General features: G+C 33.2%; 1 protein-coding gene across 5 annotated transcripts in view; it reads left to right on the top strand.

The window, feature by feature from the left end:
- Window positions 1-12,361, top strand: part of LOC125063053 (proto-oncogene tyrosine-protein kinase ROS) — a 38,634-nt gene that overhangs the window by 11,916 nt on the left and 14,357 nt on the right. For all 5 annotated transcript variants that reach the window (XM_047669279.1, XM_047669280.1, XM_047669281.1 and 2 more), the window contains exons 3-13: window positions 5,086-5,145; window positions 5,571-5,661; window positions 6,071-6,291; window positions 7,327-7,575; window positions 7,864-8,011; window positions 8,519-8,641; window positions 9,071-9,404; window positions 9,747-9,956; window positions 10,192-10,593; window positions 11,456-11,550; window positions 12,045-12,183. In XM_047669279.1, the coding sequence (XP_047525235.1) occupies window positions 5,086-5,145; window positions 5,571-5,661; window positions 6,071-6,291; window positions 7,327-7,575; window positions 7,864-8,011; window positions 8,519-8,641; window positions 9,071-9,404; window positions 9,747-9,956; window positions 10,192-10,593; window positions 11,456-11,550; window positions 12,045-12,183 (2,072 nt within the window). The remainder of the gene's footprint in view (window positions 1-5,085; window positions 5,146-5,570; window positions 5,662-6,070; window positions 6,292-7,326; window positions 7,576-7,863; window positions 8,012-8,518; window positions 8,642-9,070; window positions 9,405-9,746; window positions 9,957-10,191; window positions 10,594-11,455; window positions 11,551-12,044; window positions 12,184-12,361) is intronic.

Here is a 12,361-nt window from a genome sequence, read left to right on the forward strand (position 1 = left end):
ACGACTGGTTACACGCGTTTCCCACAGAACGAACGGGTGATTGCCGCGTGTAATAAAATATAACTATATGGGTTACTCTGAGATACACAAAGTTTATCACAGGTCAATAACGAATTGAGTTAGAAAAACAGATCGTCATTTATCCTCTGGCGCCTAAAGTCATTTATGAGCTGTGATAGCAAATCAGCAGTTTGTAGTTATCACCCATGCCAACTTTTCATAATGAAAATGAATGGTCATAGTTACCAACAAAGTAGTAATTAATACCCACGGTGTTGTGTAAAATAGAGGAAAACGGGAAATATTAAATTAAAAAAAAACAGTTTGTTGAATATGCCAGCAAACTTTGGAGGCGTCCATAAATTACGTGAGGTGTTTTTTTAAATTTTCGGTACCTCCCTCCCCCCTGGTGAGATTTTATTCGACCCCATCCCCCAATCTCACGTGAGATTTTTCAAAATGTGGGTTTCTTACGTAAACGTCTAAGAAGCTATCTCTTTGAGCTCGGAGAACTCAAAATAACACAGAATTCGTACTTTTTAGCTCGAAGAGCTCAAAAACAATATAAGTGAAATGTTGAGCGTTTAGGTATGGAGTTAGCGGGAAGTTGCAGAGATGGCCTTTAGGGTCAACCGTTTTCCTAATTTTTTTTTTCAATCGGAAAAACATATTGCGTGTTATTTGCCGAGACCTCCCCTCTCTCCAAAGTAAGATTAAATGAGATTTGACTCGACCCCCTCCCCCCCTTAAACACCTCACGTAATTTATGGACGCCCCCTTTACAACGATTAAACTTTTTTTAAACAAAGTCCCCTTTGATCGCCTCGAAGTATCACATGATAAGAGTATAATCATAATTGAAAGCTCAATTACTTGATGATGAAGCATTCGAAAGCATGGAGTGCTTTCACAGTGCCCTGCATCCGGCGCGCTCCCAATTGGACTTCCGAGCCGGTTTCCGAAATCATTCCAACAATTAACTACAACGACAATTTTAATGAGTCTAAAGGGAGCAACTATTGTTTTGTTATTATTAGGGCACGAGACAGGATGCTGCTTAATTAGACGATAATGCACTTAGCTAGTTTATTACCACTGAATATATTAATTTCATAAGGATCCGAGCCAATCCAAAAATGTAGGGAGAGTGATAATTAACTTTAAAAATTAACACATAGCAGCCAAACGTCAAATAAGATACGAAAAAGCAATCCTGCCAGTATAAGCTCTAACATTAATCCGATGCGGTACTTACCAAGTATGTCAAGTTGACATATTAGTTAAGTAAATATACACTAAAGTAGCTCCCTTTTATGCACCCTGAGAATATATCTCATACATTTCCGCTGAAAACATATAATGGGAATTTTCAAAACGACTCAATTATGATATAACTTTACATGCAACCTGACAGGAGTTTTAATACATTTTTATTGTGAAATGAGTCCATCCGTTCTTACCAAGGGTTCGCTAGGCGTGGTGTTGTGACAAGTGAACCGTCTATGGCGGAAGGGCCATGTTAACTGTAGAATTAATAGTGACATATATGTCGCATAATAACTGGCATCCTTTTAAAATCGGGATATAAAGAAATACTAAATAAATCTATTCGATTGACTAACATTTATGTAATATTATTCGCGTCTGATTAAATGTTAATCAGAAACAAAATAAACAAACCTCTTCAAAGTTTCCATCATAATAAAGCAACACATATACAATATATATATGCGGTTTATGCACATTTCGCCTAAAGTGTGTATAAAAGCCATGAACATGAAGCATTTATTTGTTCCTTATTAAGCACTGTTAAGTATAAATACATAACATTGTTCACACACTAATTGTCGGATCATCCGTACGTGGTGCTAACTGGTGAATCAGGTGCCCCAGATCGCGCTAATGATTGTGCGTCCGAGGTCTCGACCCAGACAATTACGCACCCAAAACAAAATGCACTGATCCTTATAGCATTATACTAGTGACTACATGTAGGTGTGCGTATTCTTATGTATGTAGTAATAAGTGTAAATACTCGAAATGGGAACTTATTTCAAATAAATAAATAGATAGGTAGACCGAGGCGAATCGGATCACAGGGCGAATCGGATCAAAATAAGAAATGTGTTGATAATTCAAATATCACATTCACATAGAACGCACTCAACCGGCGTTTTGTGTCTGTCCATTTACTGAGCACCTCCCGACATAAGCAGTATTTCGATCGTGCTTGTGGATCAGTGGCAATGCCGCTCGTCAGCCACTCGGTTTTTTGTGTGTGTCGCAATTTGGCGCTCATCTAAGGTTACGTACTTACGATTTCTTTGTGTCATATGACGGATTTGTCTTAAAATTTAACTACATTGCTTTATATTGTTAAGCAAGGTGTTAATATTGAAGAACCAATTCGCTTTTAAGTATAACCTTAGAGGTTAACGTCTAAAATATTTATTTCAAAAGTCTTAATTACGGGGCTAATCGGATCATATCCTTAGGGGCGAATTGGATGATACTTTTAAACTGATTTATTACATGTTTGAGGTTATTGATTCATATTTATTTCATGACCACCGGAGAATGGTGTCAAGAAAAAATGAAAGAGGCTGTAAATTAAGTCCAGAACAAAGAGTTGACCTTGCGTAAAGCTGCTAAGAGTTTTTCAGTACCGTTCACGAGCTAACAGAAAAAAGGACCATAATATATATGTGAATTATGTGCCAATAATTAAAATTGATCTTATTATTATATATTTTTACTGATTCCAAAGCTATTTAACACTATAACTTAAAATTTTGTTATATTTTGTGCACGATCCGATTCACCCCGAGAGTTGGGGCGAATCGGATATTTTCCTTTTTTTAGTTTTTAATAGCTAATTAAGAGAATATATGTATGATTTAAGTTTTCAAATATTTATTTCATAGGTAATTGTTACTTCTTACGATTTTATCAATAAAAATAACATTATATAGCACTTTAGTATGATTTACTCAACCTCAAAGAAAAAGTGATCCGATTCGCCTCGGTCTACTATACCATAAAGAGTATTCCATAACATTGAATATTTTGTTTTGTGTAACATTTCTTTTTTTTTAATAAATGTCAAAAATTTCATCTAGCATTTCACATATAAAAAATATAAATGGAATAACACTAAGAAAACTATAATTAATATTTTATTTACAAAACTTTCGAGGTTTCGAGTCATCGCCGACCGCGATTGCTAAAAGCGTTTCAAGAACTTTTTATATTTCGCATTTTTATTTTCGTTTTATTTGAAGTGTGGTAGTTCTTGCATAAACCAAAGGCAATATTCCTATCAACCAAATACAAAATACTAGTCTATACATTTAAAGACTAAAATAGTTTTTTTTAAATATTAGATTTAGACGTATTAAAATTATACTATTAAAAAGAAAGGAATAAATAATGTAAATGAAATTATATTATTAAAATAAATAGGGATCATTTACTTAATTTATGTAAATTGCTTTATCTATTCACTAATATTATGACATTTTAACGAATAGATAACTTCATTAAAGTGAAGAACGCCCACTGAGTTTGTAATTTATGTGATACAAAAATTTGTTCACTTAATTGTGCTTAATGGGATAATGCATTTTAAGTCGTTTAAGCTCTAACAAAAGCTATGTATTGTAGTTTTAGTAAATAAATTAAAAAAATATAATTATAGTTTTTTTTTCTCCAGCTTTTGAATATTTTAACTTAATTTTAAATACAAATACTGTTCTTTGTTTAAATAAATTATACGATACCAAGACACCCGACGTCTTTAAATAGGTCGGGCACCTGCCATGACTAAATCACCACCCGTAAAGGCCGTCTCTCGACCGTAAAAGTCCGTTAAAAGCACCTTCTCACGATCCTGTTAATTCCTGTATACGTTAGAAACGTAAAACAGAGCCAATGACACGGCACTTGAGTTTAGTTTTTAGACGTCCCATGTGCACGTGGCGTAAACAGGCGCGAAATTCATTCGACGATTTACAAAACAATTGTAAACAAAACATTTGGCCTATTTTTATTGATCTGAATTCTTTTGTCTTGTTTTGATCATATGTTAGAAAGATTATAAAAATTATAATCGATACATTTTAAAATTAATTTCTAGCTAGGTTAATATATTTTGAGTTTCAACTGTGTTCTTTGAAGCATTTATGTTGTTAATGTTGTCACTGTCACGTAAGTGTCATTAAATGTGTCATTAAATTTCTTAGAATACTTATGGGGATTAATCGGATTATAAAGAGGCCTGTACAGGGAGAAGCGAATCCTGAATGTTTAGTTTCAAGTTAAGTTCTTCTAACATCAAAACAATTAAATACAATTGCTATATTCTCTGTCACTAGATTGTTCACTAACAACTATAATACCCGAATAGTACATCTAATTTTAATCCTATTAGAGCCCGTACGGTGTCGATTTAATTGAAGGAAATTATATTATGGTAAACACGGGCACGTCATTTGTTTATCATGTCATCACTAATTTTAAAACGTGTAATTAACTTGGATTATTTGGAAAAGAATAACATATTGCCAGCCTCATTTATAAATGATACTTAACTTTTTTTTAGAGTTTAGTTGCCGTAGAGAGATAGTTAACGTCGATATGCAAATCATGTCTTATTTGAAGAAAAATCAATGTGTTCTCACAATTCAAACTCATTTGGTTTATATTCTTTTTGTTCATTCCCTAAATCCCATTACATGAGAGTGAAATGTCAGTCACATTCATTATTAAGAGGAGAGTGCCAACGACTAGTAATAATAAGTCGATGTCGAGTAGTTTCTACGACAGTGAAAAGCATGATCATGGAGTAGAAAAACAGTTTGCGTAGCCCTAAATTATATAATATACTTAATCTTGGATAAATAAATCATTGGTTTAGAATATATCGATATACTCGTAATTTCGATTGATCCCATTTATATTGCATTTTTTATCAAACTATATACAGAAGTTTTACCTGAGAACCTGTTCTGAATCCATTTCACACCGCTTAACCCATATCGTTTTCCGCTTCATAAACTAAATTAATAAAGACTTTATTTTTTACAGTGCAGAATGGGGTGCAGCCTGTGGTTAGAAGGTTTGGACGTATCTTGTCAATCAGCTTGTGTAAGTATCAAATGATAACTAACGACAATAAGGGTCTGTTTCACAATGTATGGATAAAGTACCAAATAGCTATCGTATATAGACACTTCATCGGACTCAAACTTATGATGGACTTAATGTGACGAATAGCTATATCTGACAGTCGAGAAACGTAACAATAGTGTTTATCCTACCAATAAGAAATAAATAGCTAATTTGGAACTTATGTAGAACTTATCCGTACATTGTGAAACAGACCCTTATAATCTTTGATTTTTAATTTATTTTTTTAAAGCAATGGGAGATCCCTCCGTTGTATGAGAATTGTTATCTTTTGTTTTATTGATATATATAGCAAAAAATGCAATAATCTCTTTTGCCTTTCAAGCGTTATTCCTTTCCGGAGATCCGAAGAAACTAGGATCTTAAAGCTGTTTTTATTTCAGAATGTTACGTCAGAAGCCGCGCTCTCACGAGAATTGTACTGCGTGATGGGATGCAATGAAGCGCTTAACACGTATTTTCAAATGATAAAAGGTATGTAATATTTTTTTTAAGATGTACCTCATATTTATATGTTCTATAGAACGGAACTTTTTTTCTTTGAACGTTGTATGGTATTTAAGGCTACAAAGCTAAATTTTAAGAACAATTGGTGCATAAAAGTTCCTATATTTAAATTTATTAATTATTTATAAGCAAGTGGAACGTGAATAACTATGACACGATAAGATTGGTATAAGTCGAAAGTCCTGGGCTCGATACCGGCGAATCATTTAGAAATTTTAAGTCTATAAAAAATTTTTTAATGAAAAATACTCTGCCATTTGTGGTTTACGGGAATTCATTTATAATCAAACTTATTAAGAAGTACTTTTTTAATGATAAAGGAATTTCGAACATTTTAAAAATAAACAGTGATGAATGAAAACTAATTTATTTTCAGACTTAATCGGAACGCCTCCCGCACCAGCATTGGTAGCGGACAGTTTAACGGCGACCTCGCTATCCTTAGTATGGGAAGCCCCCAACCTTGGAAACTTCACCTACCTTGTTCAATGGAGATACGAGGAGTTACCCGGCAGCTGGCAATATTACTCCAATTCTAGTCATTCAGATAGATCCATTATCCACGTTGAAAATTTGAGACCGTATACCAAATATCGAGTAAGTTTATTGTTCTACGACCTTACCACTTCGGGACTTTTTCTCTGGAATGGTAAAGTCACGATTGCATATGTTTTTTTATTGTCTCCCACCGATTACTATTGTTCTGCATTGAGTATGAAAAAGAACAGCGTCTAAAGCTATTGGGAATAATTATATTTCATTTATTATATGTTTTCTAAATATTCGATTTGTGCCGCAATTATCATAAAATACATAGTGACAACTCCGTGCATGCAAGATCACTTGATTTTAACGTCAAATTCTACAGAACGTCGAAATTACGCGATGTAGTCATACTGTCCATAAAATGTAACGTTTCTTTTAATGACAACTCTCTATAACGCGAGAATATGCGCTATCGATTAAACGTCGCTATATTAAGTTTACTCTGTAATTATAATCTAATAACGCTACTTAAAGGATAATACAAAATAATAAGCTAAATGTATTATACATTACGTACGAAAATACCTACAAACAGACGAAAGTATAAATCAAACAAGAGACGGTAAATAGATTAAGGTGCTTTACAAATAAAATTCCCCTCTTATGAATTTATTCCGTTTAATCATCTAATAATATGTCTATATGGATGTCACGAATACTGGTGAAACTTTTGCTAAACCACAGTCCAATGCAAGGCAATCATTTGTGGCATTAAAAACTATCTTGGTAAGACTAAAGCACCAAACTACCTCGACTTAGTTCAACATAAGTTCTCATGTCTGAAAGATCTTGGTTGCAATGTGAGCCTAAAACTTCATTATTTACATTCTCATTTGGACTATTTCGTGATAACCTCGGCCATTTTAGTGATGAACAAGGAGAAAGGTTTCAGGGTCAGGTTGCTTTCGGAAGTAAAACTTTTGTTTTTTGTGTTTTTCTACAAAACTACACATACAAAAAACTAAAGCTGATCGATGAAAATCACATAAAAGTTTCTTATCCTTCTGGGGAATAAAATCTTTGTTACTATGCGCGTACATACATTTCGCTCGTAGAAGCTCTATAATAATTTCTATATCTTTCCAGTTCCGTGTCGCAATATTCCTTTCGGGCCGGAATGGCGCTGGTGAGCCTGTTTACTCAGCGCCATCAGTTGTCATACTGACGTCAGACAGTGGTAAACCGAGTTCTGCACCTGCATCTTTGCGAGCTGCTGCGCCAGACTCAAGCAGAGTTGCTATTTCGTGGGAGCCAGGACCATTTCCCAATGGCCAGATAATATCATATGTCTTACGACTGGCTGATACACAACCCAACACTATAGATGTTTTGGAGGTTAGTATTTTTCAAGGAGATTTAAATATGTCTGTTTTTTATTGCATTATTGAATTCATCGGTTCTTTTATTCAGCAAAACTTAAAGGAAATTTAAAAAAAACAATTGAAATTCTAGTCTATTAGTTAACCTTGGCGATTTAAAAAAGTGACGAAGAGTTTATTGCCAGTTCGTCTCGTGAAAGATTTAAATTAAGAACCACGATTTGTTTTTACTGACGTTCATAAGTGTACATTAAATTACCTAAATTAACAAATTTATTTTGATTTTGATTAAATATTTCTTTAGGATATGCCAGCGTCAAACAAAAATTTGTTCTACATGTTCCAAAATTTGGCACCAGCTCGTCAGTACAACGTGTCTGTAGCAATGCGGAACGCTGTTGGGGAGGGACCGAGAGCTTATGTGCTTATATCTACACCCTCTTTACCCACTTGTAAGTTACAGTTATATTATCTCATTAAAGCATTTACTTACCAAATTTTAAATTTTAGCTTTGTCTAACTGTAAATAAATATCTTTTATACGTAAAACGAAGTTTAATGGAAATTTTTAATCATATTTGTTACTTTTAATACATACTTAATGTACTTAATGTTATCTGAAAAGGTTAATATATAGAAATCGTTCTAAGAAGACTTGACTTGGAAGACATATTACTTGGTGTCTTTCGTTTAACAAAAATTCTTATTTACATAAGTTAACGCTTCATTAGAGTATTCGCATTCAGCAAGAGACGATTTAAAGCTGTTAAAGTTATTTTATTTAAGAACAGCTTAAAAAGCAATATTTTCGGCCAATAAGCATAAATGGAGTTTGGTACACTACTTTCTCTTCGGTTCGGTAAAATTTTGGAACTGGAATATACACTTATATTTTAAAATATTTTTAACAGCTTTTTAAGTACTCGCAAATATTATAATAATTAAATTATAAATTTCAGCTGTTCCATCACAACAGCCAATTCTTATATTAGGTGGGGAACATAATATTCTTGCAGCATCCGCTAACGATATGTTGTCTGACCCAGTTGAAGAGTTATACAGTACCGAGCATATTATTACAGGTAATTGGAATATTTATATATTTTGGGCAATTCTCTATAACACTTCATTATGGCATTACAACAATTTAAAAAATCAGTGGCGTTACAGATAAATCTGGGCCTCAAATTTCTGTTTTATTTGTTTTTTCTTCATAGGCATATAATAGGCCTTCCGTGCCTACAACAATTACTGTACTAAAGTTATAATCATAATAGTAATGAAATATAATAGTAATGTTTATTTATAATTAATTAATTCAAAGAGTATTTTGTTTTAATTTAAGACTTTAATTAACTATAATTAGTCTTAAATCAAGACTAATTTAGACTTAAGTTAGACTTAAATTAGTTTTACCTTACGTTTTCCGTGTCAACACATCAAACTCTTCGTAACTTATACATATATTTAATACATAATATGTTATACGTTAATCCATTTACATTTTACAGGAGTGGGCGTTGATGTATCCAGTGACAATCTATTCATATCTGTGTCAAATGGATTCGTTTACAAGAGCTCTTTATCAAAGAAAACTCCACCGGAAGCTATTTTATCCCCAAAAACCATTGATTATAAGCCCTTGGACCTTTCAGTGGATTGGCTTAACCAACACTTATATGTGCTTGGTGAAGTTTATTATTATAAGGGATCGAACAGAACGAATTCCAGCCTATACCCCAGTTGGATAATATCGAGATGCGACTTTGATGGTAAAAATGGTATTGTAGCTTCATCGGGTTTTAATTCACGACCCATACACTTTGAAGTGGATGCTTATAACGGGTAAGTAGATAATTTATTGCTCGCTGTTTCTGTGCGATTTCGTTCGTGTGTCACACAAATAATAAAAGACTTGAATCTTTTATTTATGAAAAAAGATATATAATAGCAAATTTCGTCTAAATGTATATCTACATATTATGTACTGTTTTTTGTCCTCTATCATCTATTGTATTAAGCAAGAAGTAGCTATTTTGGATACACAAACTCAATAAACTATAAAAATACTTAGCAAATTGTCCTTCGACTTTTTCAAAGACATAATCGTACAAAATATTATTGTCTCAAAGATCTACTTTTAATTTTGAACAGATTTCATAAATTCAACGAGCTTTTTTTTTTCAGTTATCTGTTTTGGGCTCTTCGAGGTATAGAGCGAGGGGGATTGTACCGGTTAGACCTGGCTAACATCTCCAACGGCGTCAAACACGATTGCCGCCCAAAACAAATAGTATACGATGCTAACCTTGGCGCCTTTACCGTAGACCACGCTGACTTTAGACTTCTTGTAACTCATATAAGAAGGAATACAGTCCTGGCGGTTTCTTTGGATGGGTAAGACTATGTTTAATTCTTTGATTTAAATTTGCATTTTTTATCAATCTAAAAACGTTTTTTTTTATTAAAGGCATTTTACTTAGTGGAATTTTTTTTTTCAAAAGAAATTGAAATAATATCGTTTTTCGTCTCGCATTTTTACATTTGGACCGATAGTTGTTGTTTTAATAATGATGAAATATTTAATCGTTTTTTATAAATAAAAAAAAGATATTTTTTTTTTACATTTCAGACGTGAAGTGTCAGACTTCCGCAGCAACACACAACGACCAATGTTCTTCTCACCACGGTCAATAGCATATGCCAACGGTCTCTTCTACTGGACGAATGGAAACGAAATCCTAATGGAGGAATATCATCCAAAACGAGATAGCTACTTCCACAACGAGTATCCCGTAACATATAACACTAAGACCATTGCAACGAGAGAAGTTCTGGTGGCTTTGAGGAGTTGTCAGCCGATTCCAGTTCCTGTTAATCCACCGTTAGGGGTTCAGGCTGTGATGGGGATTAACAGGGCGAAGGTCTCCTGGTCTGCTCCACATCTTTTGGGTCATCAAGGAACAGGCGCTTGGCAGCAGTGGACTTTTCATTTGCAGTTGACGAATATTATTACCGGCGAGACTATCGGCATGTAAGTATTATTATGAACATGTACTCTTATACCGAAAATGTTCTTCTTATTTTTTATATTTTTATATTGGATGCTTTACTGGATCGCTTGTGCCCGTTTACGCTATATGCGTTTTGCTTCAAATTTATTGGTCTCAACAACCCTTATGTACTGAGACAATTTAAGGATAGACTGGTGTATAGGCAGCGTGTCAAGGTATTGGTTAATGCTTTTCAAGATTGGCACGACCTTCAGTAATGAAGACTGAGGACAAAGAGATAAAGTGAATGTAATAAAGTAATAATTTCAGTGTATTTATTTATTTATTTACACTTCGTCACCAAAGTGTAAATAAATAAATAAATATACAAAATCATACATATAAAAAACAAAAAAAGCAGGTTACATAAATTATTAGGCAACGGGCGGTCTTATCGCTAACAAGCGATTTCTGCCAGGCAACCCTAATGTGGAATTATAAAAAAAGAAACACCTACCGCGAAAAAATATAAATAATAATATATATATACAAAAATGTAAAAGCTAATCCGAACGTGAATATATATATAAGTAGTAGCTAATTACGAGTCAGAAGAAAAATTATCAAAAAGAAGATTTTTAAATAAATTTAAAGACTGAGCTCGTCTATTGAAAAGGAATTCCATAGTGTAGAAGTTAAATTAAAAAAAACCAATGTATTAATCACTTGAAATGGCCCCGAGGACCCTTCGGTTGAAAACCTTTATTATCTGCTGTCTTTAAATGTTTCTAAAATTAGGAGTCATCCAATTGGACTATTTAATCCCGAAAAGGCCTTTTATAAACTACGAAAATCAGTTAACATCGATTGATTTGTTTTTGACTTAAGTGTTTTGTTTTTTAGTAAAAATATTAACGAAACAACGCACATTGTTGACAATATCGAGCAAGATACGCAGTACGTCATAAGGATCGCAGCCGTCACCCAATCTGGCTCAGGTAGGTTAAAAATCTACTAAAGCTTGTCTAATCTGTGTGGCATTGGCATTTGTGAACATTAGACATGGTAATTGAGTATTTTCCTCCTAGAAAAGAAATCTACTAAAACTAAAGTTTTCCTAAATAAACATAATTTAACCAACTTTACAAGATCTAAAATTATTGAATGATTTTCCAATTAATAAAGATTTTAAGAATTGGTTAAGTGTATATGACGTGAGACATAAAAATTTTATTTATCGTATTTTTATTACAATCAACATTAAAGGGCTTTTAATAACATCAAAATAAAATAAAATAAAATAAAAAATAAAATATGTTTATTATGGAACGTAAGATACATGTATCACTTATTCCACGTCATTAAATTTGAAGGCATCCCTACTCATCGGCAAAGAAGACAGAGGGTGTAGGCCGAGAGAAAAAGCCGGCGTAAAAAACTCTCGGTACTCTTTTAAATAAAGACTATGTTAAAAAAATATTTTATGTTCTAGGCCCGTGGTCATCCGAATTTATTGGTAAAACGTTAAAATCATCTCCAACTACTCTACAAAGCACATTATTGTGGTCCGGGCCTGATGGCCTTCTCCAAACCGACCTAACAGGAGATAATTTGCAAACCTTAATTGATCGGTAAATAATTTTCTATGTATATTACTAATCCTATAAATAGTACTTAAATATAAAAAAAATATTAAGGCTTATAAAAATTAGTATACATTGTAATATTACATTAATTATGCTTAGATTTCCTAGAAAAGCGGTGCCGTTATCTAACGGCCGTAATGTAACGTTGGGTGACGTCACCCAT

This window comes from Pieris napi, chromosome 2 (genome assembly GCF_905475465.1).
Source record: "Pieris napi chromosome 2, ilPieNapi1.2, whole genome shotgun sequence".
NCBI lineage: Eukaryota > Metazoa > Arthropoda > Insecta > Lepidoptera > Pieridae > Pieris > Pieris napi.